This window comes from Rhododendron vialii, chromosome 8a (genome assembly GCF_030253575.1).
Source record: "Rhododendron vialii isolate Sample 1 chromosome 8a, ASM3025357v1".
Taxonomy (NCBI): domain Eukaryota; kingdom Viridiplantae; phylum Streptophyta; class Magnoliopsida; order Ericales; family Ericaceae; genus Rhododendron; species Rhododendron vialii.
In genome coordinates, this window is record NC_080564.1 from 2,616,872 (window position 1) to 2,643,735 (window position 26,864).

Below are 26,864 nucleotides of genomic sequence, written 5' to 3' on the forward strand. Positions count from 1 at the left end.
TTCTGAATAATCAGAAAGGAAAGAAAATGAAGAAAGTGAAAAGGAAGCGCTTCCGAACCCATACAAGGGCTGGGGTTGCATTGGCCTTGGCTTTCCTGAGCAGGTCGATTGTGCCTTTATTGCCTGCTGTGCTTGTTCCTCACAGATTTAGGACAATGGTTGTTATACTGCTACGTTGGTGGCATCGGTTGCTCTGGCGGTTTTGGTGGAGTTGTAGCTTATCTTGGTGGCTCTCCCATTAGAGTATCTGCAGTTAGAGTATTAGTTGGAGGGTCGTTGTCAATGGCTGTTACTTATGGTTTGCTTAAGCCTATATATAATGACGAAAGGGACCTGATTCTGATTAATGCTAATCGCGTTTGCAAGTATGATGAACTAATAAGCATATCTTTGTAGAATCTTGTTCACCTGGTAAATGTGCTGTCTTTTGTGGAACAGGGATTTACATTTTGATGAATGCATGCTTTGACTTGTCTTTGTACTGGTTTTTTTTTGTGCATAATCTCAAGAGGGTGTGTGGTTGCAGAATGAATTAAGAACTTGTCTCGTGTCCTCTCGTTAAAAGATCGTTGGAGACCTACTCATTTTGCAATGAAGGCATGTTAATTAATTCTATTAGCTGAGCTCAAAACCAGCTCAACAAACTTGAACATGTCGTGAAAAGATTTTTTTAGTATAAAAGTTACGAGATGCACCAAAATGTTATGAATCATAGTGAAAATGTTATGAATCATATTGCTAAAAGGTTATGAGTTTTAGAACAAAAGTTATGAAATACATCCAAATATTATAAATGAACTATATAATAAGTGCATATGATACACTTTTAAGAGGTGTGTATTGTAGACTTTTCCGAATCTACGCTACACCAAGGAACTGGAATCAACTCAACAGTTCTAGGAGAGCCTTCTGTGCCATACAGTTCGACAAGTTTAGATGGAGTATTTTTTTGGGTTCATTTCAATTATTGGATTTGTTCACATTGTAAAGCTTGTTTGTGACAGCTTTCTACAACACTGATAAGGCCAATTGGATACACTGGCGAAACGTCCAAGAAAACCAATATGAACTGCGAAAAGAGCAAAGACATAAGTTGTCGGGGAAAAAAGAAGTACCACCCTGGGCAAACATATTCATATCGCTTCTTATCATCCTCAGAATCAGATTTTGCAAAAACAGGTTCAGGCTGAGTTTGTGCATATGCAGGAGCAATGAATTTCGAGTCTTTTGCTGCAACATCAGCGTATTTCAGAATAGCTTCTCTAGGATCTTCATCCATCCATGTCTCCTTTATCAACCCTCCTTGCTTAAGAAGGTACTGAGTTAACAAGCTTCCTTTCGTTGAACCAACTCTTCCACCATGACCTGGTCCTGTTATAGGAATTTCAGGCTTATGAGACTTCATTGGGTCTTTCAATATGTTCTCCTGCTGACGCTTACGACTTGGTTGATCTCTAAACAAGGGGAGTGCATGAGGGTTGTGTATCACTGGTTTTGCTTCGTAATCATCAACCGACTTTTTCCTTGGTGCACGCGAAACACAAACAAGAGCTCCTCTCTCACTGAGGGTTGGATCATATAGGATGTGAGTTCCTCCTTGGTGTTTATCCCCAGTTGTCGCAAATATCTGATTCAGATTCGGGTGCCAAGTACACTGAACAACGCTACCGGTTGGTGAAATCCCAACTCTTGACACAAGTTCGAGTTTTGCTCGATCATAAAAGCATAATAAACCTCCAGTTGTGCCTTCCCTTTCAACAGAGATGTTCCAGTCAAGAAGAGTTGCTCATCCGGACTAAATGCTACCACATTTGTTTGAGCATAATGATTAGGAAGATCCTCAAACGCCTTGAGTGGATCTTTCATTTTGAGCAGATCCCAAACCTTCAATGATTCGTCAAAGCTTCTTGAGAGTAGAATCTGCCCATCACTAGAGAACTTGAGTCCAGTGATGTCATCTGAGTGACCCTTTTCGACATGTATATCTGGCCTACTTCCCCAGCCAGGCTTAAGGTTCCACATCTGTATAGAACCATCTCCAATACCACCTGCAATGCTTTTTCCCTCACGATCCCAAGCACATGTGGTAACAGGAACTCTTCCGGGCCTTGCAAATTTTGGCTCGATCACCTGCTTTTGCCTTTTGAAGTCATTTACATACCATAGACGTAGCAAACCATCCTCTGATGACTTCAAAATTGTTTCCTTCGTTTTTGGGTGCCTCCTGTTATACGGCCCTTGGTATTCTTAAGGTCACGGATATACATGTCCCCCTTAACGAACTCACCAAGAGTAAGTCCATACCGGTTGTAAATCTTAGCTTGGGCGGAGCTGGTCACGCACAAAAATCGGTCAGCTGACGAGCTCCAGCTGAGGGTGCGAACTTGATGACCTTCAAATAGCTCAAGCTATCTAAAGGATTGCAAGCGAGCATTCATCCCTTGAAAGTCGTACATATGAACTGAATAGTCATAACTACCAGAAAGCACTCTAGATCCCGAATGATCAACGGCAAGAGCTGAAACAACCTTAGCGTGACCCTTCAAGACAATCTCATTACTGAGAGGTATCGGAACCGACCCTCTCCTTCCCCGGCCGAATCCTCCTCCACATCTGAATCGCCCGGCCTAGGCGGCCCAATCATCTCACCATCCTCCACCTCCTCATTAATAGCCGCCAGCCAAGGCGGCCCAATCATTTCATCCTCATCATCGTCATTGTCACTGTTAACCGAATTCAACAGAAGCCGAGGCGGCCCAATAACCACATCATTATTAGGTTTAGGGTCAGGGTCAGGGTTAGGATCAGAGCGGTTGCGGGAGCTAGGGTTCGAGTTTTTGAGGGAGATAAGCCAGGATTTTGAGGAGGAAGAGAGAGAAGGGAAACCTTTGGTGGTGGTGTCATCGTTAGGGACTTAGGGGTAGATTGGTCGGGATTAGCAGCGCGCGGAGGGACGGCAGGTGGCGTTGTGGAGGGATTCGAGAGGGGTTCTGGGCTTCGGCTGCCCACCGAAAGTTGAAGGGAAGTGAGCTCTGACTCCCTCGTACATCTCTGCTTCGTCTTCTTCCATATTTAATGGTGATTGGTATGTGTCGGTTTGATGGTGCGTGTGAGTTGACAGTGACAATGACGGTTTATACAGGGTGCGTGTGAGTCCAGGTTTGGAGTTCAGGGTTATGGATAGTCTCTAAATTCCTGTTGACTAACATATTAACATCCCACTAAACTCTACTAATGTATACCGTATGACAAAAAAAAAAAAAAACAGTGCGGCGGTTTATATAGGCTTCGATTGGTAATTGTGCCGCCACCTCATTGTAAAGCTTGTTTGAGTGCAAGAGTCAGGTGCGAAATTAAAGTTAAATCGGATAGCGGGAAAGGAGCACATTTACACGGGCATAAAATTGGAAATTCTTTTCTATTGAAGAGCTAGCCCATTTTTCCTTTGTAATGCAATCAACTCGAATAATTCTCATCCCATTCCTTCATGTATCACTTTATTTATTCAAAAGCATGCAAACCATTCATTTTAACATGAAAAAGAATTGGGATCAAACATTGGGTGTTTGTCAATGAGCTCTTAGCTGGCATCACCTACCGCATTCCTTAGAGAGGTCTGGGTTCTAACCCTATGAGGGACAGTTGATTGTGATTCAAGGCTTGAATAGTCTCTAAACACCTATTGTACAATATCGAAAAAAAAAAGAAAAACACAGGGTGTTTGTAAGGGGCCTACGGTTCACACGGTCTACGGGCCCACGAAATGGATTGCATGTGGCTAAAACTTAACAAGTGTGCGAGCTAGCCACGTGTAACCCTATCAATCACCACCGCTTTGAACCAACCTCCTTGTCCAGACGACCGGTTTTTTACTAATACTAGTTTATCAACTCCCTCGAACTTGGAGCATCGGCCGTCGTTGTTCAAAACCGTTCGAAACTTTTTCGGTCAAATTCTCAGATGGAGACGGAGCAGAGTAACGGAATACTGCCACAGCTGCCGCCCGTCGAGGAGGCGCCGCCGCCAACAGAGCTCAGGGGCTCACAAGGCTCAGCCCTTCAAACTTTTCTGGCCCTGGTTTTGTGGCTTGGAGCTATCCACTTCAACTTCGTTATCGTCTTGGCTTCTTTTCTCTTCCTTTCCCTTCCCATGTTCTTATTGTTCGTGTTCTCTCTCTCTCTCTCTCTCTCTCTCTCTCTCTCTCTCTCTCTCTCTGTTTTTTAAACACTCAAAATGATACATGACTCCTTTTCAAGGAAAAAAATAAAAAGGATACATGACTATACAGTGTCGTGTTGTGTTTCTTTCAGGGTATTGGGTTTGCTTATGGTACTAATGCTGATTCCAATAGACGATAAAAGCAAATGGGGCCGGAGACTATCAAGGTTTGTTATTAATTTTAACTCCCGAGGCTGTGTTTGGATTATGAATTTCCGGAGGGATTGAATTTCAGAAGAGTGAAGGTCAGTCGGGAATCAAAGATTGGAGAAAATCTCAAATCTTAACCATCGGATTAAAAACTCATCTAGTCATCTCATTTTCCAAATGTAAATCATCAAATAGCTTGAATGAGGCTGGAGAAATGGCAATGCCATATTTGGGGCAAGCATCCTCACCTATAAGACTAATTTCTAAACCATCGGATTAAAAACAATACAGTGTTGTTGTGTTATGTGTCTTTCAGGTATGTTTGCAAGCATGTTTGTGGCTACTTTCCATTGATTCTTCACGTCGAGGATATGAAAGCTTTCGATCCGAACCAGGCCTATGGTGAACATCTTTGTCCTTGTTATTTCTTCTTGCAAAGTTGCAAAGTTGTAAGGGTGGCATTGCATATCTGCTTTATGTTGCTATTGCATAATTGTATTGTCCTTTCTTATTGAGGATGACAACAAATAACTAGTCCATTAAGCTAAGATATGAGCAAATGACTTGAAGTGGCTGGCTGTTGCCACTATAACCTTTAAGGTGATCGAGCTTCGACTTCACTTAGCCGTAGTTTATTATCAGGTAACAAAGATACACTCCCTCTGCCCCTTAATGTCAGCCCTGTATTTCATTTTGGGTTATCTCAAAACATTAGTCCTCTTTAAAAAGTTGGGACTGTCAAACAGGACTAGCAAAAACGGACATAGGGAGTATTTATTTTTGGCCAAGTAGACCCGACTAAACATGGTTGTGCGTCATGCAGTTTTTGGTTATGAGCCGCATTCAGTCTTGCCTATTGGTGTCGTTATGCTTGCTGACCTCTCAGGTTTTATGCCTCTTCCCAAAATTAAGGTCCTCGCAAGTACTGCTGTAAGAATGCCACCCTTCATATTCTTCGAGTTAATTGAGTCATCCTCTTGAATTCATAATCAATTGGCCGCTACAAATTACTCTTGGCCGCATCGAATTGCATTTGGCCGTATCGAATTACTCACTTGGCTGCTTCGAATTGCACATGGCTGCACGGAATTGTACTTAACCGCATCGAATTGCACTTGGCCGCATGGAATTGCACTTGGCCGCGTTGAATTACACTTGGCCGCATCAAATTGCAAGGCTAAGTGCAATTCGAGGCGGCCAAGCGCAATTCGAAGCGGCCAAGAGGAATTCGACGCGGCCAGGTGCAATTCGACGCGGCCAGGTGCAATTCGACGTGGCCAAGAGTAATTCGTAGCGGTCAAGTGCATTTCGATGCGGCCAAGAGAGTAATTCGATACGGCCAAATGCAATTCGATGCAGCCAAGAGTAATTTGTAGCTGCCAATTGTAATTCGAATCGGCCAAAACTAATTTATCTATAGCTTCTCATCCTCTTGAATTCATAATCAATGACTGACTATTCTTTATTTCAACCAAAAAAAAAACAGGTGTTCCACACACCATTCCTGAGGCATATGTGGACTTGGTTGGGGCTGTCCCCTGCAACAAGAAAAACTTTTGTCTCACTCTTGGCAGATGGTTATAGCTGCATCTTGGTGCCCGGTGGAGTCCAAGAGATAATTCATATGCAACACGATTCTGAGGTTTACCTCATTTTCACTCATTGCCTTAGATTCTTATGTGTACTTAATGTCCTCGATGCATCTGGAATCCTGGATTGAAGATTTTAAACTTGAACCACCTTATTCATCAACTACTGATAGATTTCATCTTTTTCTTGGCTTTCCTTTCACACATGCAAAAATAAGCTCCATTTTGCCGTTATGATAGTCTCAGTCTTTCTTTTCTTGCGTATCTGTGGGTAACCAAGCATAGTCTTCCTCTGTCCCTTGGTTCCACGGACCCTTTTTAGGACCTGTTAAGACCTGTCTCTTCAGGGTAAGAGTCGGTTTATAATACTTGAATACCTTTGATGACAACTGCACTCAAACATTTCAGTCTTTCACCCAAGTCTTCAAGTTGTTATGTGACTTGTGTCTGTTTTTTGTAGGTTGCGTTCCTCAAGTCAAGAAGAGGATTCGTACGGATAGCCATAGAGACAGGCCGGCCCTTGGTTCCAGTGTTTTGTTTTGGTCAGGTAGTGATTCTGTTTCGTTCTTCGTTTCCTACTTTTTTATATAAGCAGCAGCAAGGCGGATCAGAATTCTCGCGGTACTATTTATACTCCTATTTCTCTGATTTGCCGATGCTTTGATCTTGTTGAGTAATGTTGATTTAGCTATCCAAGCTTCTACTTCTTGTGAACTTTTGTATCTTATTTTCCTTTTTTCTTGTGATTTGGACAAAGATGATCTTTCTCTCTTTCTCACTAGAGCATTCCAAATTTTGCTGCAGTCAAACGTCTTTAAGTGGTGGAAGCCTGGAGGGAAACTATATGTGCAGTTATCTAGGGCCCTTAAATTCAGCCCAATTGTCTTCTGGGGAATATTTGGGTATGTTAACCTTACATTCTTCACAAGCGTATACTATATAGTATTGCAGAGGGTATTTTTCATTGGAGCCCTCTGTTCCCGTGCATAGCACGGGTTCATGCTAGTTTGTTGTTTCTAGAAATCACTCTTCTCTAGCAATTGTTTTCTTTGGTAATATCCGCTTCAATGACCAAAACTGAGACCATATGTAGTTGCAGAACCACTCTAGGATTACTGGACAGTAACCGTTTTATAGAGCTGTTTGAACTGAGAGTTGCGAATCTTCCACCTCAGGTCTCCTATACCCTTTCAACATCCAATGCACGTGGTGGTCGGTCGACCAATTGAAGTTCAGAAAAATCCACAACCCACCATGGGAGAGGTATTCAAGCCAATTACACCCTCCTATATGTATGTATTGTATTACGTTGTGATTATCTGTCCAAGTTGATGCCTTCAGATCGACGCATTTCTATGTGCGATTCCAATGTGGGAGAGGTGTTTAGCTCCCTGTTTGAAGGGAAATGTCAAAACTGAACACCCGCCTCTCTCCAAGTAGGAATGTCAACATGATGTGTGCCTTACTTTCCCTACAGAAATTTATATAGCAAATCGTCCACCAAAATGTTACTTTGACAGCTAAAACCAATTCTCTTTACTCAAAGTTCTGTATTTGCCTCTGTTTTTTTTTTTTTTGGTAATTCCTTTTTGTTTTTTGTTTTTTGTTTCTTGTTTTTATTAAATATGGGATTAATGGTGGTGAAAGGATATATTAGATGGGTTGTTTATTTGCCTCCTGATCTTCTTTGGAAGGTGAATGAAGTGCACAGCCAGTTTGTCGAAGCGCTTCAAGACCTTTTCGAGACGCACAAAGCAAGGGTGGGCTATGCTGATCTTAATTTGAGAGTTCTTTGATCAATGCTTTGATTTCGCCGCCTCCTCCTTCTTCCCCGTGTCTTCTTTGTTGTCCATGCCATCTGTTGTATCTTCTTTGTTGTCCATTTGTTGTATCATCGACACATTTCCCCGATTTATTTGCTTCATCATTTAGCTAGCTTGTTTCTTTTCCTTCCTATTTCATTAGGGGAATAAAGTTAGGGGAATAAAATTATTAGGAGAGTTGTACTTCGGGGGAGGATGATCTTTCAAAGGAGTCCGATCAATGAACTACTTACCTCGTGACTGATCTCTTGGTCAGCCGACATGTACGCATAACATAGAATGTGTAAAATTTGCAGCCTAGCATTTGGCATCCAGACATAATAAGTGAACCTAATCGCAATCAAGTAATCAAATCAAACATCATATATACCTTCACTGGCATAGTTGTAAGAAGTTGGCATTGACATCCATGCTCTCGTGTTCAAAGTTTTAGTTTCGGACCAATTAAAATATGGAATTTTGTCAAACTTTCATTGAGTGTCTTGCAGTGGCGGAGCCAAGATCTCCACTCGGGAGGGCCGAACTAAGACAAATTTTTTTTTTTTTGACAAAAATGAAATTCAGATTGATTAAGTATATTAAAATAGAATTTAAAATTTAATTAAGTATGCTAAAAAAGGCTTTAACCATCAAAATGATAAGATGTGTTTTGTGTTTCTTTTCTTTTTTTTCGAAAATGAAAATTTTGAAATGACCTATGAGAGTGTTATTCTATTTTACATGCGGCAGATTGAGTGACAGCCAAATGATGAACACGTTATGCTCCTTACATTTTTCCAAAATGAAATTTTTGAAATGACCTATGAGAGTGTTATTCCATTTCACATGTGGCAAATTGAGTGACAGCCAAATGATGAACACATTATGCTCCTTACACTAGGTGAGGGTTCAAACACCACCAACTTCATCCCGTTTCTCCTAATTAAATTGGTACTGATTGATTTGGTTTTAATAAAAAAAATCTTCACATGCAAAACTCAAAAAAAAAAACACTCGAGGGGCCTTGGCCACCCCCAGCCCCTTAACAACTCTGCCATTAATGTCTTGGTAGTTGACGGCGTGATTGATCTCTCCAATTCTCTCATTGGACCGCATACCGAGTTATAAAGTAAATGACTTTGACACCCAAATGCGAGGTTAAGCTGAGGAAAGTTTTCTGACACTCAAAAAATAAACAAAATTACTAATAGCATTGAGTGTCAGAAAATTTGAACCCCTGCTTCCATTGATCTCTTATGCCCTGGCCGACCATCCATGGAAGTTGGGGTTCAAATTTTCAATTCTTCAATTCTATTTCTATTCTGAGGGTGCCACTTAGGGCTGGGCTTCACTAGCGTGCCACCTCATCTTGTGATTCAAAATAGGAAGGAAATCTAGATGGAGAAATCACATTAATCTTCCAACAATAAATCCCCAAAATAAAACCAAAAACCTTTGGTCAGGTGGGCATAATCAGAAACCAACTAAAGGGCTTTCATCCAAGAAGTCGGAATTTTGAATATCATGAACGCTAGACATTCCAAACCTTGGGTTACTGGAAGTTTGTCCGACCGTTAAACTTTAGGGCTCCAGAATTAGTTAGAGTGCGCGCAAGTTGTCATGGACATCTCTCTACAATAGAAGAAATAGGTGGTCTTGATAGGAATTAACGTACACGTTTCCAAATATATTGGGTTTTCTGTGTTCCAGAGTCTTCCACAATCGTACGTATAGTACCATTCCATTTTAGCTTTGGAAACTCGTACACACCAGATACCACATGCATCACAAAAGTTGGAATTTTCAAACTTATGTTTGGACCTTTGAACTTGTGGGGAAGACTGAAAAGTGGAGGAGAAATTTACTATGAAAAAAAGGTAAACGTGAAGTTGCCTCCTATCTCAATTGGTAGAGCAGGTAATGGACATTTAATTTGGTGAGAGTTCAAACCCCACCCCCACATTCCTCTCTCCTAGTAAGATTTTCTTAAATTGAAAATAGATGTATTCGCTTCGAACAAAGAAGGATTTTTTTTTTTTTCATAATAAATACATGCGCGTTAAGTTAACTGCTTGGAATTTTTCACTCGATACTTGAGTTTCAAGTCTCCATAGTCTGTTGGGGAGATTTAAACATCAGCTTTAATGCTCATATCACATGGTAATATCTTAGCTTCGGACTTGAAATATGCATTGGAATTTCCTACAAATAGCTATGCAATGTTAAGATGCCTGCAAATTTAGTTTATGAAGAAAATTGCTTGTGACATAATAGGGGAGGTTTTTTTTTTTCATTCGTTATTCCCAATCTACTATATCTTGGGGGATTTAAGGAGAGGGATGGGTGCTTACTGCAGGAACCGCAGGAATCGAACCCTGCCCATGTGCGTCAAAGTATAAGGGATACACCAACTGCACTTCATTCCACTTGCAATGGGTGTCATCTTATTTTCTTCTCCTTAATTAAAAACCAATCTTTTAACGTATAAACAAACCAAGGTTTGAACATGTTTTGAAACTCATTTCGAGTTATGGTTGAGTTAATTAAATTCAACTTTCAGTCAATTCAATTGTAAGTACCTTAAGACTAGCCCCGTTCTGCTAAGTTTTCTTTAAAAAATAAGTAATTTTTTTTAATTTTCAAACTTAAAAATAATCTATTTGCTGAAACAATTTGTCGAAAAAAAGAAAAAAGAAAAGGAGCAATGTATTAGGGATGGAATTAAATATACATTATTTACAAACAAAAGTATTCGGTTATTCGAGAAAAATCAATATACTCTTGGCCGCATCAAATTTCCCTTGACCGCTACGAATCACTCTTAGACGTGTTGAATTGCACTTGGCCACATCAAATTGCACTTGGCCGAATCGAATTGTACTTAGCCACATCGAATCGCACTTGGCTGCTACGAATTACTCTTGTCCGCCTCGAATTGCACTTGACCGCATGGAATTGCACTTGGCCGCGTCGAATTGCACATGGCCGTATGAAATTGCACTTGGCCACGTGGAATTGCACTTAGCCGCATGAAATTGCACTTGGCTGCGTGTAATTGCACTTGGCCGCATCGAATTGCACGGCCGAGTGCAATTTGTAGCGCCCAATTATAATTCATTGCGGCCAAAACTAATTTATCTATACCTTATCTCACTTGTTGTAATGACTTGGATGCCCTCAACCTTAAATCTCCCTCTAATTAGAGTTTGGATTAGATTATTTTCGTTGTTTGTTTGTAGAAGTTCAAGTAGAGGTGCCCATATCTATATAGAAGTGCAATTCGATGTGGCCAAGAGCAATTCGATACGACCATTGCAATTCAATGCGACCAAGTGCAATTCGATACGAATTAGTATTGGATTCATAGGAATCCGATCCAATCCGAAGCATGAACGGCCCTAAATTTATCTGGGAATCTCGTAGAAGAACTTAATAATCTACACCACATGCATTATAAAAGATGGGATTTCCTCTCTTATGTTTGGACCTTTGAGCTTGTGGGGAAGACTGAAAAGGGGCAGGAGAAATGTAATGAGGAAAAAACGGTTTTTTTTTTTTTTTGAAAGATCAATGAGGAAAAAGCGTTAAACGTGAAGTTGTCGCCTATCACAGTTGGTAGATCGCAAGTAATGGGCACTTTATTTGGTGAAAGTTCAAACTTCACCCCTGCTTTTCTTTCTCCAGGTATAGTACTGTACAGTAGGATTTTCTTAAATTATAAAATAAAAGTATTTGTTTCGAACAAAGAAGGATTGTTTTTTTCATGATAAATACACATGACGTTTAAAGGGTAACTAGTTGGAATTTTTCGCTCAATGCTTGAGTTTCAAGCCTCCATAGTCGTTGGGGAGTGTCAAACATCTGCTTTAACGCTCCTATCACGTGGTGATATACACAATCAAATTCGACTTGATTTAATTATAAGTACTTCAAAACTAAATAAAAAGGATACGTGACAACCATGTTCCTCAAACTTAGATTGTGCGATTGACTTGTCAAAACTTGAAGCTTAAGCACAATTTTCTGAAACTCATGTTTTAATAACCTGAAGAAACGAATTTAAGTTACTAATAAATACTGCAAAGAAAATCTCAAGAGGATAGGAATTTAGGAGTTCGATCCCTCTTAATTCTTAAAGTCTTAGGTTAGAAACCACCAAGATGCTATCAACTCCTATGGAATCAATCTATACCTAGCTGTAATTTGGCTCCCCGTATATTGGCGGCGGGATAGAGCCCTCTAGACTGGTCAATGTGCGCCTAAGCTGATCCAAACACCTGAGTTATAAAAAGTAAATAATATGAGAAAATACAGCAAAGAAAGGGGAATAGACACAAGCATGCTTCATTGCTAGATTAGGCCCTTTACCTTTAGGTGTAACAAAATTACAACGTGAACCACATCTAACAGCTCAAACTACCAATACCAAGCTTAAACGCATTTAAAAAAAATTATTTTAAATTCTAAAATACTAAACTTTAATCCAATAATTGGGGGTTATTAGTGAATGTGCAGAATGTTGACGTACGCGGTGCACAAGCCACAAGCTAGCTGTTTTTAACTAAGCGGGCATAACGGCATAAAGTCCTCCAGCCTACCTACACCTACTCTCATGAGTTGATGACAGTTGACCTATATAGCTAGCTGCCCTTGAACTATTTAATTCGTCCCGGGCAAAGTCACTACAGTGTTGTAGTGAGCATCTCAGCTGTCTATCTCAGCAATTAATAGTCCGAATTTTTAAACAATCAACAGTCCGAATTTGAAAATTGACCATCTCGAGTAATTTTCCCGAATCGGTGCTTATGTGGATTCCACGTAAAAATCTTGCCGGCCTTAATCTCTTGCATCGTGATAAATTTGATTTAGTGACATATTATAAGTATTCTAATGTTGCAGCTGCCCCTGTTCTGTAGAGTGTGTTAGTTTGCTTGCACAATCCTCTCTTCTGTATGGATATTGAATTTGTGGAAACTAATCTAATTTTTGATGCGACACGGTGCTGCGCACACCACTACACAGTACCATCCCTCATTTCGTTTGTTGAATATCAAAAAACATGTGGGCCTTGACAGACCTCAATGACAAAAATAGATTCATATAGCTACCGCGAATTGATTGAGACTTAAGGTTCGGTTCTGTTCAGCTTGGTTTTGTAACTCCACACAGTATATGTTGTTTTAGACAAGTAATTACGTACTCCATTTTCTCTATTTTCCAAATTCAACCCAACCCAAGATGGATTTTCTGCTTTTCATCTTCTATCTTCTTTCTTCTTTTTCCTTTCTTTCCACAATTTCGACATCCAACTTTTCTTTCACACTCTTACGTCAAATTTGTTGCGTTTACCATACGTTCAATGCCCCATCATTTCTTAAACAGAAGACTTGAAATTTTGAAGTTTCCTTTTTTCGTCAATGCGGGGTGTTTCGGATCAGCTTGTACACACCTTGAAATAATTCTTACAGCCCTTTCTATAGTCTTTTCACACGCTTACGAATAGAGTGTGAGTGGAAAATATTCCTTGATGTAGGCTACGAAAAAGTAATTTGTTTCCCACCGGTCAGGTTGACCGGCCTGCCCTTTTTCCCCTCACTTTAGCATAAATAATTTCACATAAATAATTTCTACTTTCTATCCGATTGTGGTCAACAAATGGATGCTTGAAACTTCACAAAGTAATGGTCCCTTTGTGTAGTTTCTTCTTTATTTCATTCAACTTGCTCTAAAAAATTTCAAACAGTTGATTATTGCAAAAACGTCTAACCCATTGTGTCATTTTCTAATTGGGAAAACAATTAAAAAGGAAGAAAATCTAGGTGCCCTAAAGACAAAGTTGGTCACCCAAGTAGAAATGTGACAAATCCATCATGGGTCAAGCTTTGTATTAGACTTAATAATACAATTCTAGCACCTAAATTTTTAAGAACAAGCTAGACCACTAAAATTTGTTAGTACAATTTTACATAGTGGTGATCCCTTGATATTTTCCTACTTGTTTGCAACGAAATATTTTCTTTTCTATCTAGGTTAAAACGCATGCTTTCTATGGGAAAAAAAAAATACTATTTCATGAATCGAGTCAAAAGCATTTACCGTACTCGGTTCGCTTTCTATGCTCGCAATCCTCTCTCTCTCGAATGATCTGCTTTTTTTTAAAAATCTAAATTAAAACGCTTGCTTTCTATGAAAAAATTAAATACTATTCACGAGTCGAGTCAAAAGTATTTAGCGTATTTGGTTTCTTTCTCTACTCGCAATTCTCCCCCTCAGACGATCACTCTCTCCAATATTTTAATTGAATTATAAGGAATTGGAGATTGGAACAGAGGAGCACCCGGAATAAAGGAATTCTGTCTCGGATTACTAGTCTACACGATTCAATAAATTTATTCAAACACAATTAACTAAACATACCAAACATGTCCAATCCTATACCTAATACCTTTAATCACCAATTTTTTAAAGAGACACTTCCAAATTAACTTTTTCATTTGTCCCCTCCATACATAACAAATTGATATTATAATCTCTGTTCCAATCATATTAACCTCACTACTCTAATTACTTAGTTGAGTCATCAAGACCTCCAAGTCTCCAAAACCCTTCCAAGTTCCTTCCTTCCACACCCACTCCTTCCCCTCCCTTATAAATACATACATAGTCCTACAAACATGTAACGAAACCTCCTCGTTGTCTCTACGCCCCTGCCTCCTTTATCAGGACGGACATATATAGCAGAACCTCCTCGTTGTCTCTGCACCCCTGCCTCCTTTATCAGGGTGGACGTATATAACGGAACCTCCCCGTTGTCTCTACACCCCTGCCTCCTTTATCAGAGCGGTCATTAAGGGGTCAGGCAACATAAATATGGGTCATATGAGCTACGATAAGGTTACACGGAGATCGTGCCACGGGAAAAGATGTTTCAAGCTAAAGTACCCAAGAAGGTTTTCAGTCTACCGGTTACGTGCCAAGATCTTCTGTTTGTTCGATTTTTTCAGCAGATGGCGGTCTTCGTACGGAGAAGCGCTGGAATCACTGAAGAAAGGTTTTACGCGATGTTCCAGCAGCAGGAGAGAGAGTGGTTGTCGAAGAAATTTGGTTGTGCCGGATACAAGTCGAGCCGAATATAGGCTAAGGTCGTTTGGCCGATCGAATTCTTTCTATTCGGAAGCCATTGCTGATTGTTTGGAGTTCATCAAAAGGTCGTCTGTTTCCGGAGATGAGTACAAGCCAGTAAATCAAACGTAGAGAGAGCGAGCGAGAGAGAAAGGGAAGAGCTAGCTTGTGTACAGACGAAGCATGCACTTTGGTTAAGTTCATGCCATGTTTTTCTTTACACTTTTTTGCTTGCTTGCGTTTGATCTTTTCTTGTATGGAATTTCAGGGTCAAAAGGCCACAAGTTTGGTTAGTTTTGAATTTAAGAGCCCAAAGGCCGCAAGTTTGGTTAATTTTTCTTCTTTTTGCGCTTCCTCCCTTCCTTCCTCAAGAGCAGTGCTCTGAGTCAAATGTTGGTGAGTAATTGGCTCTCCATGTTTGGAATTTTGCTGCAAAATATAAGTCTTTGCAAGGAAAACGAACTAGTTTTAATAGTGCGAGTTGTACTTCTCCCTTTCTTTTAGTAATTCGATCTTTGTAATATATATACTAATGAATATGCAAATCCTAATGAATATGCGAGTTGTCCATTTCATCTTGCGCTTACTACGGGTTTGAGCTAGGATTCCTTGGTTCCTCTACTACTGAGTCACGAACGGGATTCTCGTACCAGCGCTTAGTGTAGATTTACTTTAGCAGGGTGTCGTTGAATCTGTAGCGTGTATGCTTCTCACAGTAACTCGTGTCTTTGATTTGATAGTTCTGATTCATTCCTGTATATTGTGATGAAATCTTTTCCCTGCGGGTACTAATGAAAGAATTTCTTAACGTTGATAAAAAAAAAATTATGCAAATCCTGAGAAAATATGCGAATCTTGAGAAGGTTGATGCATGGTAGGTGTGAATGAAGATTGTGCTACCATGCATGCACCTAAACCATTAATGTCATTATTTGTTTGACTTAAGAAATTAAACATGTAGAAAAAGACAATAACGTCTGTTCAAAGTATAGAACGAACGCGGCACTACATGTCAAACTATGGCATGAATAATGGCGCTTAACTTTTTGTACATTCAATTCTCCTATTTTAGGTTTCAGTATATTTATTCTGTCTTTTCTGAATTTTTATTAGATTCGGGTAAAAAAAATTTAGATTAATCGATTGCCGACGAGAGGATTAGTTTAAGAAGAAAAAAATTATGACCGAAATCATAACAAAATCATTAAAGACGAAAAAAAATACAAAACAGACAGTATTTTCTGTCCAACGTATCGTCTTATAAACTTCGGTCCACAATTTTATACTTTTCTGATTTCTAGATTTTTTATTTCCATTGGTGCTAGTCCAATCACCTCAATTTAAGATGAGAAACAATTCTCCATCGGTATTTCCTATTGGTATCGACATGTGGCAAAAATATGGCGTAAGCGAACCCACATTATCAAACAGCCTGAAGGCCCTAAACTTGTATGGTACAGGATTAACCAGATTGATACAAACTACTAAATTCGTGAGAGCGTTGATTGAGAGCAAGAGCGGAGGGTACTACTCAAGGCTTACGCGATTAGGGTGCGAATGCTAACATTCAAAAAAATTCATTACAATCAAATTCAAATACGAAGGAGGAGTGCAGCTCAATCAAATTGAGTCCTCACTGGTGTGGTTCCATTTGACTGAATCGACTTGAAAACCGGGCGCAGGAGTACTGCAGCTCAAGGTGCAAGTATTGCCGGACTCGACGGAGGCGTCGAAGAGAGAGAAAATTAAGTGTTTTTCTTCGCTGCAATCAGTCTGAATTGAGGAAATATCAAAACACGATGAAGATCAAACTGTGAGATTTGAGGAAATGAAAAAGTGCAGAGGGAGAGAGAGAGAGTCTGTTATAGTCGAGCGAGGTGAGTGGAATTTCAGTCGAGCTTTTGAGTTCAATACAAATTCGCGTCTAACAGACGCGAGGTTCCACACAAGGACAGAGTGAACAAGCGAAGTATATTAAAACGATGTCGTCCGAACTCATTCAGACTTCGCAGTTAGAACAGGAGAAGTCTATTGAAACTCCGTAATTGGTAAATTGTGAACTTAATCCGGTTCCTTTTTATGATCGAATCTGTTCGAGTTGTAGAACTTATCAAGAAGAAATAGAATGTCAAAGATCATGTCAATCAAATGCTGATTAGTTCATAATCAAAGATAATCTGTGTGAATTTAGTTTTAAAAAAATAAATTTGACCACAATGTATCAAACCCAATCCTATTAATTAATGATTAATGGAGTCTCACGACCCGAATCCTTCCACTCGCGCTACATATGGACGACCGCACGCCGTCCGCTCCGCCATCCTCCCGCCGACGCTACCGTCGCCTCTTCGCCGCCGGTTAGAATCAATTATTGTGTTATTAATATAGGTCCTGTGGATATCGAAATTTCTTATATCATACAGTTCCAATCCTTTTGTCTTAGTGAAGTTTAGAATACAGTTTTAAAAATTTCTTGCTAGAGAGAAACTTATTCACGGCGGCCGTGAATAGCTTCTTTACGGCAGCAATCAATCGCGATGGTCCAAAAGTGTTCTGGATGGTCCAATTTTAATAAAACTTCTCCGGGTTCCCTAAACTTTTTCCCGGAAAAATTTCATTAATCTCTGGACCGTCCAAAACACTTTTGTACACCGCGATTAGCACCGTAAATAACTATTCGTACAGGCTCTGTGTAGTTTAGAATGAAGTAGTTTGCATTCATATTGGCGTAGTGGTTAGATAGCATCAAGCAGCAAGTTCGATTAGATACATAATTGAGCATAGTTGCTGGGCCTCCAATTTCTTCGATTTGGTAGCAAACCTATTAATTGATCTTTGACAAAATAAATTGCTTTCTTGTTTCGAGGTCTCAGGTTGCCACTTTTCTCCTTTAAATTCAAGTGCCTTCTGGATTGACTTGCGTTCTTTATACCTGCTGATCTAATCTAATGTCTTGACATATGCATTTACCTATTGAGGAAGATGACAAGGATCCAAGAATCTGGTTTCTTACCATGATTACCACGAGGATAAATGGTAGTACAATATGAACCTTTATAATTTGTCTGTCGTACTTTAATTTCCTGGGTCCGTTAACCTAGGCACCTCACTCCTTTCGAACCAACTCGGGAGAGTTAAGGCAGTTTTACCTACAAATAAACAGAACAATTGAAAAACTAGATATATTCTTGCGAGGTCCATGTGAAACTGGATATTTTGGATATAAAACCCATATGGACACTTCACGTATTTGGAAGAGTGGATGTGGCATATCTTCAAAGCAGCGTACAATGACATAGCTGCTTCGTTTTTACTGTGGGGCTCCGATGAACGTGGCTCGCTTCCTCTGGAACTGCTGTTCGTCTGGATCTAACCTCGTTCCCTTGAACCTAACCTACACCATGAAGCACGACTAAAGACCACACCGGAGGAGCCCCGGAATGGCCCTCCGGCGCAAGGATGAGAATAATGCACAGAGAGGAAAGCAAAGGACTAGGGTTTCGAGGGTAGGAGACGATGTACCTTTTAGGGCGACTATCCCTTGGTATTTATAGAGGATTCTTGGCTTGCTCTCCAAGTTCGTCTATGCGTCTGATACGCGTCGGTTGACGTCACCCGTGACGTAGTGGATAAGGCGGTTAGTGTGAGCTGTCATTGGAGACATGGCCGAGCCTAGTTGCCTAGCTTTAGACCGAGTCGAGCTGAGCTTCGTGGGAGCATCATGGGAGACATGGCCGAGCCCAGTTGCCTAGCTCCGGGCCGAACCTGAGCTTCGAGGAAGCATCGTGGGAGATATGGCCGAGCCCAGTTGCCTAGCTCCAAGCCGAGCCTGAGCTTCGAGGGAGCATTGTGGGAGACATGGCCGAGCCTAGTTGCCTAGCTCCGGGTCGAGCCGAGCTTCGAGGGAGCATTATGGGGACATGGCCGAGCCTAGTTGCCTAGCTCCGGGCCAAGCCTAGCTTCGTGGGAGCTATCATGGGAAACATGGCCGAGCCCAGTTGCCTAGCTCCAGGCCGAGCCGAGCTTCGTGGGAGCTATCATGGGAAACATGGCCGAGCCCAGTTGCCTAGCTCCGGGCTGAGCCGAGCTTCGTGGGAGCTATCATGGGAGACATGGCCAAGCCTTGTGGACTAACTCCGGGATGAGCCGAGCCTTGTGGATGAGCTCTAATAGAAGACATGGCTGAGCCTCGTGGCCTTCCGCCGAATGTAGCGATTGTGGCCGAACCAGAATATTCGGACCACTACATTTACCATGCAATGGCTCCGCGTAGCTGATACATTTGGGGGCGTCCAAGCAAGAAATAGTTAAAATGCCTTAAATGAGGACCTGCTATTGGATAAAATGCTGTTAGCTAAACTTTAAGTGGGCAGCTGACAATCTTAACCTTCCAAGCACATTTATCCGTTCTCTGTGGTTATAAGAAAGTCTGAAGTGTTGTTCATGGGTTGCCCACTTGATATTCCAGGAGTCCACTTCCAGAAGGTGCTATTTGTACTAAACATACCTATATAATTACAAAGTGTTGTCCAGTGCCTTACCACCAACTGATTCCCAGGCTGATCTGTCATGGCAACTGACTCTTCAAATGTACGGGAGAACCTCGTTGGCATTGAAAAAAAGGTACTACTGGTACTTGCGATAAATTTTCTTTTCAGATGGAGAAGTGATCAAAATTTGAGTAACTTAACAATATGATTCCTTTCCTGTTCAGAAAAGAGTATAATTCCTCATATTTTTCAACTGTTGGCATTTAAGTTTCATGTACTTCGAATTGATCTTGATAGTTTAACTCCAATTTGTATGGGAAACTACTCTGATTTGTATGGAATTCTTTCACAATCATATGTTGCGTGCCTTTAAAATATGAGCTTCGATTTGATAGGAAGGGACGCCAAAGATGGGGACCTGGTCTACGAAGAAAATGACAATAGCAGGGAGAGTGGAGTTAGGAGCTGTGAGAACATGGTTTTCCCCTCACTTCCCCTTGCTATCAAATGGTTGTGGGACGGTTTCAGAGCCGGCTTATAGCCAAGGCGAGGGAAGCGAGCGCTTCGGGCCTCCGGAAAAAATTAAAAACGAGGGCCCCCAAATTTTTAGGATTCCAATATATATATATATATATGGTCCACAAAAAATTGCACTAGACTTCTTTACACAAAATAGGTCCAATTGAAATTTAGGAGCCACAAAATAGGCCAAATTGAAATTTAGGAGCCATAAAATAAGCCCAAATTGTGGAATTAATCATTAGAAACACTAATGCATTAAAAAAAAAGAAAAAGAAAATAACTTAAGGGTCGGCAGGAACTAGCAAGGAAGATATAGCCAATCAAAAAAAATCAAAAAAGAAAAAGAAGATATAGCCGATCATAAGAAGTAAGTACGGCAAGAACTAGAAACGCTTCATGCTTGAGGAGTCGAAAGGGAGGGAAGACAACAACCAACGACTATGGACGGAAAATACTTGCACAAGGAATTCCTTGAGGCCTCTCTTTTACTATCTCCAACTCTCCACCTCTACTAAGTAAGTTTTTTATTATCTTAACCAGTTGAGCTAATTGGTAAAATTTGTAGATCACTTTTGTATAAAAAATATAGGGTGGCCTCATTCAAGAAATTCGCTTCCGACCTCCAAAACTTATGAGCCGGCCCTGGACGGTTTTCAAGTAATGGTTTGCTTTCAAGAAAACATGTTTCCTAAAACTTATCTGACCAGGAAAGGATTACAAAAGCATACCACATTATTGAAGTATCTTTGAGGAAGACCAGCAATTTTTTATTGTTTGATGTTTGAACCATCGAGGAAACTTCCAATAGTGTAGACGTTTTAGGTTTCATATATTTTGCTATACATGCAATTGAAGAGTGTTTGTCCATTAGTTGTCTTCATTGTCAGCCCATATTCCGTTCCCATATGCACCATCTCCGATTAGGAACCATGCCTAAGCTGAATAAGACTTCCTTGCACTTTCTCTTTGGTGAGTTCTACCTGAGTTATGTTACTCGAAAGGTGATCATACCGAAATGAGGAATGGGAAGGTATGTGGTATATGACACATACCCTAAACTATCATGCTTCCTTCAAGAGATAAACTTCCAATAGAAGTTACTATTTTTCTAACTTTTCATGCAAAACACACTCTTAAGAGAATAATGACCAATTTTTTGGAACATTTTCTCATGTCAAAATTCCACTCTTTCTAGATTTTTAGCTTACTATTTGATTTTTCAGTAAAACTTTGGGGACCTCTTTAGATGTCTTAAATTACTGACAAATTTATATCATGTTTGGGAGCGTGCTTTCCAAAGCGTAATACAGTGGGGTATTTGCCTTCCCTACTAATACAATCCTGAGAGACCAACTAGAAAAGTCACAGAGTACTACTTCCTCTATGATAACTATGTGTGAGAGGAATCACATCATTCTGCTAATCTAGTTACAATTGGGTAAAACATAAAAGCTTATGATGAACAAAGAAAAGACAATAATAGTCCATAAAATTGGCCATCTTACTTTTGCAGCCTTTCCACTACATCTCTTGAAAAACAATTGTGTGTTCCACCTGTCAATAAATCATGTTGCTCTAATGTGTATCTTCTTCTTCTTCTTCTTCTTGTGGATGATGATTAGAAGTCATAGACTTCTACAATACTGACTTTTTCTTTTTTCTCTGGTTTCTTTTATCAGGTGCTCGTAACTGGTTGATTACATCTAGTGGGTGATGATGTATTAAGATTAGTCAAGAAGTGAGACATGAGATTTTAGGTTGTATCCCTGCTTCGGAATGTCATTCAAACTGCAACCTTATGTTACGGAAGGCAATGATTGTTGCATTTTATTTTGAGTGAGTAATCTCTCGGTACTATTTGCATCATAAGAATGACTTGCCGTTGGTGTAGTTTTGAACCTTTATATCCTTGAGTCTGAAAAAAAAATTAGGTGACGAGCGTTGGATCTCAAAAATAAAGCAAAACGTTTAGCAAAGTAGAAGAGAATAGAGAGCCTAGTTTCCACTTTTAACTACATGGAACACCATGTTTCCAACTAAACAGAAGGTAGCCTTGATGGTCTTTCTATCGGATGCTAACATCATTTTGTTCATTTCCTGGTTCTTGGGGCCTTTTCTCAAGTTATTCTTCGAAGGTTTCTAGTCTGCACTTAACTCATCTGTGCAAAGGGGTTCCCTTAAGGCCACATTTTGTTATTGTGGTTCCTAATTAATTTCAAGGACTAGGATCATTTTGCTATATTGTCTTAATGGTGCTACTGTGGTAGCAAGAGAGGCCTGGTGGTGACAATTGAGGGGTCACGAATAAGATCAAAAGAGATCCAAAAAGAGGGCCACAAACCAAGAACAGAGACAGAAGCCCTTCAATTCACTCCCCATTCTATCGTCAATAAAGGAAGCTTGCCTTTGGGCCTAGGAATAGAAAAAGGAACGGACCTGTAATAGTACGATGTATATGACTTGAGATTACTACAATGTCTGAAAGAAAACTGACCTCTAGGACTGTAAACGAACCGAGCAGCTCACGAGCTCAGCTCAATAAGGCTTGGCTCATTTACTAAACGAGCCGAACTTGAGCTCGAGTTTTCGGCTCGTTTACTAAACGAGCCGAGTGGAGCTCGGCTCGTTCGACAAAAGCTCAGCTCGTTAAGGGAGACTCGACTCGATTAAAGAGGCTCGTTTAGTAAATGACTAAGCTCGGCTCGTAAATGAAGATCTGCTTGGATTCCCATTTCTTTTCTTCTTCTTAGGATATTAGCTTTGTTGGGCAGCTTACGATGCAGGCCTTACTTTCGTTGAAGAAAAAAAAAAGGTTGGAGGCGAAATTTTATGTTAGGACAATGAATCCAACCATGATAATTCCTGCGCGACGGGGTAGTATATTATCTAGGCAATCTTTAGTGGTTTTTTCTGCACCCCACCTCCTTTTATCACCGAGCGTTCATTTAAGGTTTAAGGTTCTTAACTGGTTATCCTGGTGGTTTCCCTCTCCACGACGAAGTTTTATCCTTGCACTTGCCATGTTTTTTTCTCACTTTACCATTTAAGTCTTATCAAAATATCATCATTCCATTTTATTTTCTTATGCCTGAATAATTCATTTCAAAAGTGATGAGTAAAAGAGTAATTTCGTAACCTTTATTAGCCCATTGGTTTTAGACCAGGACAATCTTTTTAGGACAATAAAGAATATTAAAATGGACCAATAAATAAAGGAACGGAGGGAGTAGTCAAGAAGGACTATGTTTAACCTTCTCGAGTTGTCTGGTGGCAATGGCAGCTCTAGAAATATTTTCTAGGGTGTTCAAAAAAATCTTAATCTCTGCTAACTTTGTTCAACACTAATAGTTAAGCAAAATTTTACTAGAAACTATTAAACCAAGCAAAACTGTCGTCGATAAGTTAGACTATTTTGAAACCGTTGCGTTTCATAATCAACAATATTCGGTTCATCTTTTCAAATATAATTAATCATGCCAACATTCATCTATCTCTCCTTGGCTTAAGTAGTTTAACTAATTAGAAAAAAAAAATTAAAAATAGTGGAATAAATATTCAACAACATAGATTCAACTTGAAATGAATCAATAGTTTACACAGTGAACAACTAAAAATCAATAGAGTAACAATTGTATCATTCTCTCCTGGCCTTCTCTTGATATATATTCAACTTGAAATGGATCAATAGTTTACACGGTGAACAACTAAAAATCAATAGAATAACAATTTTATCATTCTCTCCTCCTCTTGAGGGTGTGGTGGTTTTTTTTCATAGGATAACTTGGTGTTCGGTTACGTGCACCTCGACTAATTTTAGGAGACCATAAGAATGTCGTTCACTAGTTGTAGCCCACTTAAAGCCAAAGCAAATGTCGTATGGACTAGCCTCAAAGGAGTTGATAGCACTTGAAAGATTTTGAACCTAGATATAAGTTGATTGGCTCTTTTATAGGGTGGGTGTTCAAACTTAATTGAATTGGGTGTTCAAATCAGGGATACAACAAAAGTACATAGGACTCATATACACCCTATAAAATTTCTAGGGTGTTCAGTTGAAACCCATGCTTCAATGTGCCACCGCCTCTGTTCGGTGGTGCAGTGAGTACAACGGGGCTTACTCTTCTAAACTCGCATGCTTTTTCTCATTAGTGGTTGATGGCTATGCAATGTTCATAAATCGAGGAAAAACTGGTTGTTTGGTGTGAAAGCCAAACTACACTTTCACATGTGCATTGAGTGCTTGTTGAATATTGTATCAAAGTAGAGAGCCTCATAAGTCAAGAATATGCCCCCCAGAAATTTACATTTTTTGCATATAGAGATAGATTCAAGTGTGGCGGCGTTCATTTTTCGTACTCTAAAGTACCAATATTTAGGTACACATATTAAAGTCTGTGACTAGCTCTGACCATAATCCATAGAGTTGTTGAGGCCGTAACCTTGAGAGGCCAAGGGGACTTTGAGGCCTTGAATTCCTGTTCATAAATGCCTGAAATTAGCAGTGTGGAATTGGGGCACTCCTGAATTGGATGGTCCTTATGGCACCTCTAAAGTCAATAAAAGCCCTTTTCCCATGGGAACAAGGCAAATATCTGATCAATCATGCACCTACTTTCTACTTTGGAGTCTCCGTACACAATCAACTAGACTACCCCAAGTGAATGGCACATCGACAATGGCATCCAGATTTTGCTTTGGTATGATACTGGGGTTGCAAACGAAACGAGCCGTTGGTGAGCAGCTCAATCGAGACTCGGTCCAGTAATTAACGACTCTCTCGAACTCGAGTCGTTAGGTGAATAATTAAAGCGCTTGAATCAGAACTTCAAACTTGGCTCAACTGATCAGATTGTTTGTAGCCCCTATGTATCAAAGCAGGCAGAAGATTTTGTGTTCGAAGTTCATAATTGCCTACTTGATAATAAAATACTTGCACATACACGCAAGGGACGTGTTAAAGATATATATAATAAAAATAGAATTTGCTACAAAAGCCGACTAACAAGGGTATTCCTACATATGAGAATATAGTAATGAAGAAGATAATAGCAGAAATTTATCCATCTCTTTAACAGTTTAATTTTTAAGATGAGTTGATTATCATATCCCATGAATAAAAGTGATATATCTGAGAAAAATACTAAGAGGTAATATTTAAAATCGAATCAGACTTTTTAAGAAGCCATAAGCTAATTAATACTACATGTTATTGAAATATTGGATTTCCCCTACAGGACCATGCATGCGACGGGGATCCTGTAGCAAGCCAACAGCTGAATATCCCAACCAGATCTTTTTCGCTGCTTTGTAATGTGTGTAATAGGAATCCTGTAGTACACAATCCAAGTCGTCTATAAGTGTAGAGATTGACGGCTTGGACTGTGCACTAACTACACCCTTGTAGGCTGTAGTGCATCCTTACGCTACACGGTCCCGTGTTCCATAATATGTGCGCGAGTTTGTGTGTTGTTTTAAGTCCGGTGTATTTTATGGCAGTACCATTTTAAGTTTAGTGTAAATTCTATCCACCTTAGGTGAAAAACTTGGGTATTTTATAAACTTAGGTGAAAAACTTAGTTAAATTAATCATAGTTGTCTATTTTATAAACTAAGATTTAATTTTTAATATACCTATCGATATCCAATAAATATGATTTTTTTGTATGAATGTACTACTATGCAAACTCTACAAAAATGAATGATTCAAATTACTGAAAAAAATACACGGCAAGGCCCGCAATATGCGGTAAAAACCATGGGTTTCCCACCTAATTAAGGTGGAAAGAATTTTTTTTCTCTTTTAAGCTCATGAGAGAACAATATGCGATGACCTTGAGATATGATGATGAGTATACCTGGCATGAAATCAAAGCAGCTGTTTTTGTTTGACTATACTATACAATAGTCTATACACAGAGCCACAAGAAGCCCACAAGTGACTAACTGACTACTGGATATGCTGCTACCCACGTACTCCATATGCCACATACCAACCTAACCTCTATATGTATTTAACTCGTGTGTACTTACAGTGTAGGCCCCCGTTCCGCTAATTTTCTAGAAAAAATTTAAAAAAAATATTAATTTCAAATTCAAATAGAATAAATTTTTTAATTTTTTTTACACCGTTTAAAAGATCTCAGCGAGATATATCAGATAAGATCAAATATAACTGGAACGGCACCTAACAAGACAGGGCAAGCAAATCATAGAAAATTCACTTTATGGGATATACTCCTTCCGTCTGGATTTAATTGTCTCTAATTGTATTCTAACCGGCTAAAAAATGGATTATATCTTTGAATCCGTAATAAATTTCATATCGAATATAGATCTAATTTGATAGATCTCAATTAGTTTTATAATATTTTTGAAATCGTGTAAAATATTATAAATTAAAAGATATAATAGATTGAAAAATGACACGAACTTTTAAAAAAAAAATTATTAAATCCAAACGGAGAGAATATTATTATTATTTTTTAATTTGGAACAACCTTTTTGACCTAATTTGTTAAGACTATAATTGTGCGTGTGAATGCCTCCTGCTTTTGGCAGCATTTAAATCTAGTATAAGTAGGTGGTATAGCCTAGCCTAAGTGGGCCTGTACCCTCCAGCTAAGCCTATCATCCAACTTGTACTTTTCCAATTAGGTTAGTTTTGGGGAGCCTACTCATCAGCTGCTTCGCAGGGCCAGGCTTTTCTATGTTTCAAAAATCTATCAATCCGTTGTGCATTTCAATAATCAATAATTCAAATTTATAATGGCGCTGTTATTTGCAGCCTCTTATTTTTTTTATAGTCCGTTAAAAATTTTTAATTATATTCGACAGTTAATTACCGAAATTAAGATACATTTTCAACATCCAATTACAGAAATATAATATTTTTTTCAATAGCTATTTACCGAAAATGTATATTCGGCAGTTATTTACCGAATGTTGAACATATTTTCAACATGTAGTTATCG

The 26,864-nt window shown here is 39.5% G+C and overlaps 2 protein-coding genes and 1 pseudogene across 4 annotated transcripts; 2 read left to right on the top strand and 1 right to left on the bottom strand.

The window, feature by feature from the left end:
* Window positions 1–716: 716 nt before the first annotated feature.
* On the bottom strand, window positions 717–3,085 carry LOC131299047 (uncharacterized; annotated as a pseudogene).
* Window positions 3,086–3,909: 824 nt separating this feature from the next.
* On the top strand, window positions 3,910–7,892 carry LOC131299049 (diacylglycerol O-acyltransferase 2D-like). 3 transcript variants are annotated; one of them, XM_058324584.1, is made up of 9 exons: window positions 3,910–4,160; window positions 4,311–4,385; window positions 4,685–4,770; window positions 5,192–5,298; window positions 5,855–6,010; window positions 6,418–6,504; window positions 6,762–6,859; window positions 7,133–7,220; window positions 7,652–7,892. In XM_058324584.1, exons 1-9 carry the CDS (start codon window positions 3,961–3,963, stop codon window positions 7,751–7,753), a joined length of 999 nt encoding a protein of 332 aa, XP_058180567.1. In that variant the 5' UTR covers window positions 3,910–3,960; the 3' UTR covers window positions 7,754–7,892. The 3 variants fall into 3 exon arrangements, with proteins under 3 accessions (XP_058180567.1, XP_058180568.1, XP_058180569.1); XM_058324585.1 differs by having other exon boundaries at window positions 3,913–4,151; XM_058324586.1 differs by having other exon boundaries at window positions 3,913–4,160; window positions 7,051–7,220; window positions 7,652–7,777.
* A 9,127-nt stretch (window positions 7,893–17,019) lies between these two features.
* LOC131336257 (uncharacterized) lies at window positions 17,020–22,187 on the top strand. Its single transcript, XM_058372043.1, has 7 exons — window positions 17,020–17,238; window positions 17,864–17,917; window positions 19,350–19,366; window positions 19,440–19,500; window positions 19,765–19,917; window positions 20,895–20,923; window positions 22,161–22,187. The coding sequence occupies exons 1-7, from the start codon at window positions 17,172–17,174 to the stop codon at window positions 22,185–22,187; spliced, it is 408 nt and encodes a 135-aa protein (XP_058228026.1). The 5' UTR covers window positions 17,020–17,171.
* Window positions 22,188–26,864: the final 4,677 nt, after the last annotated feature.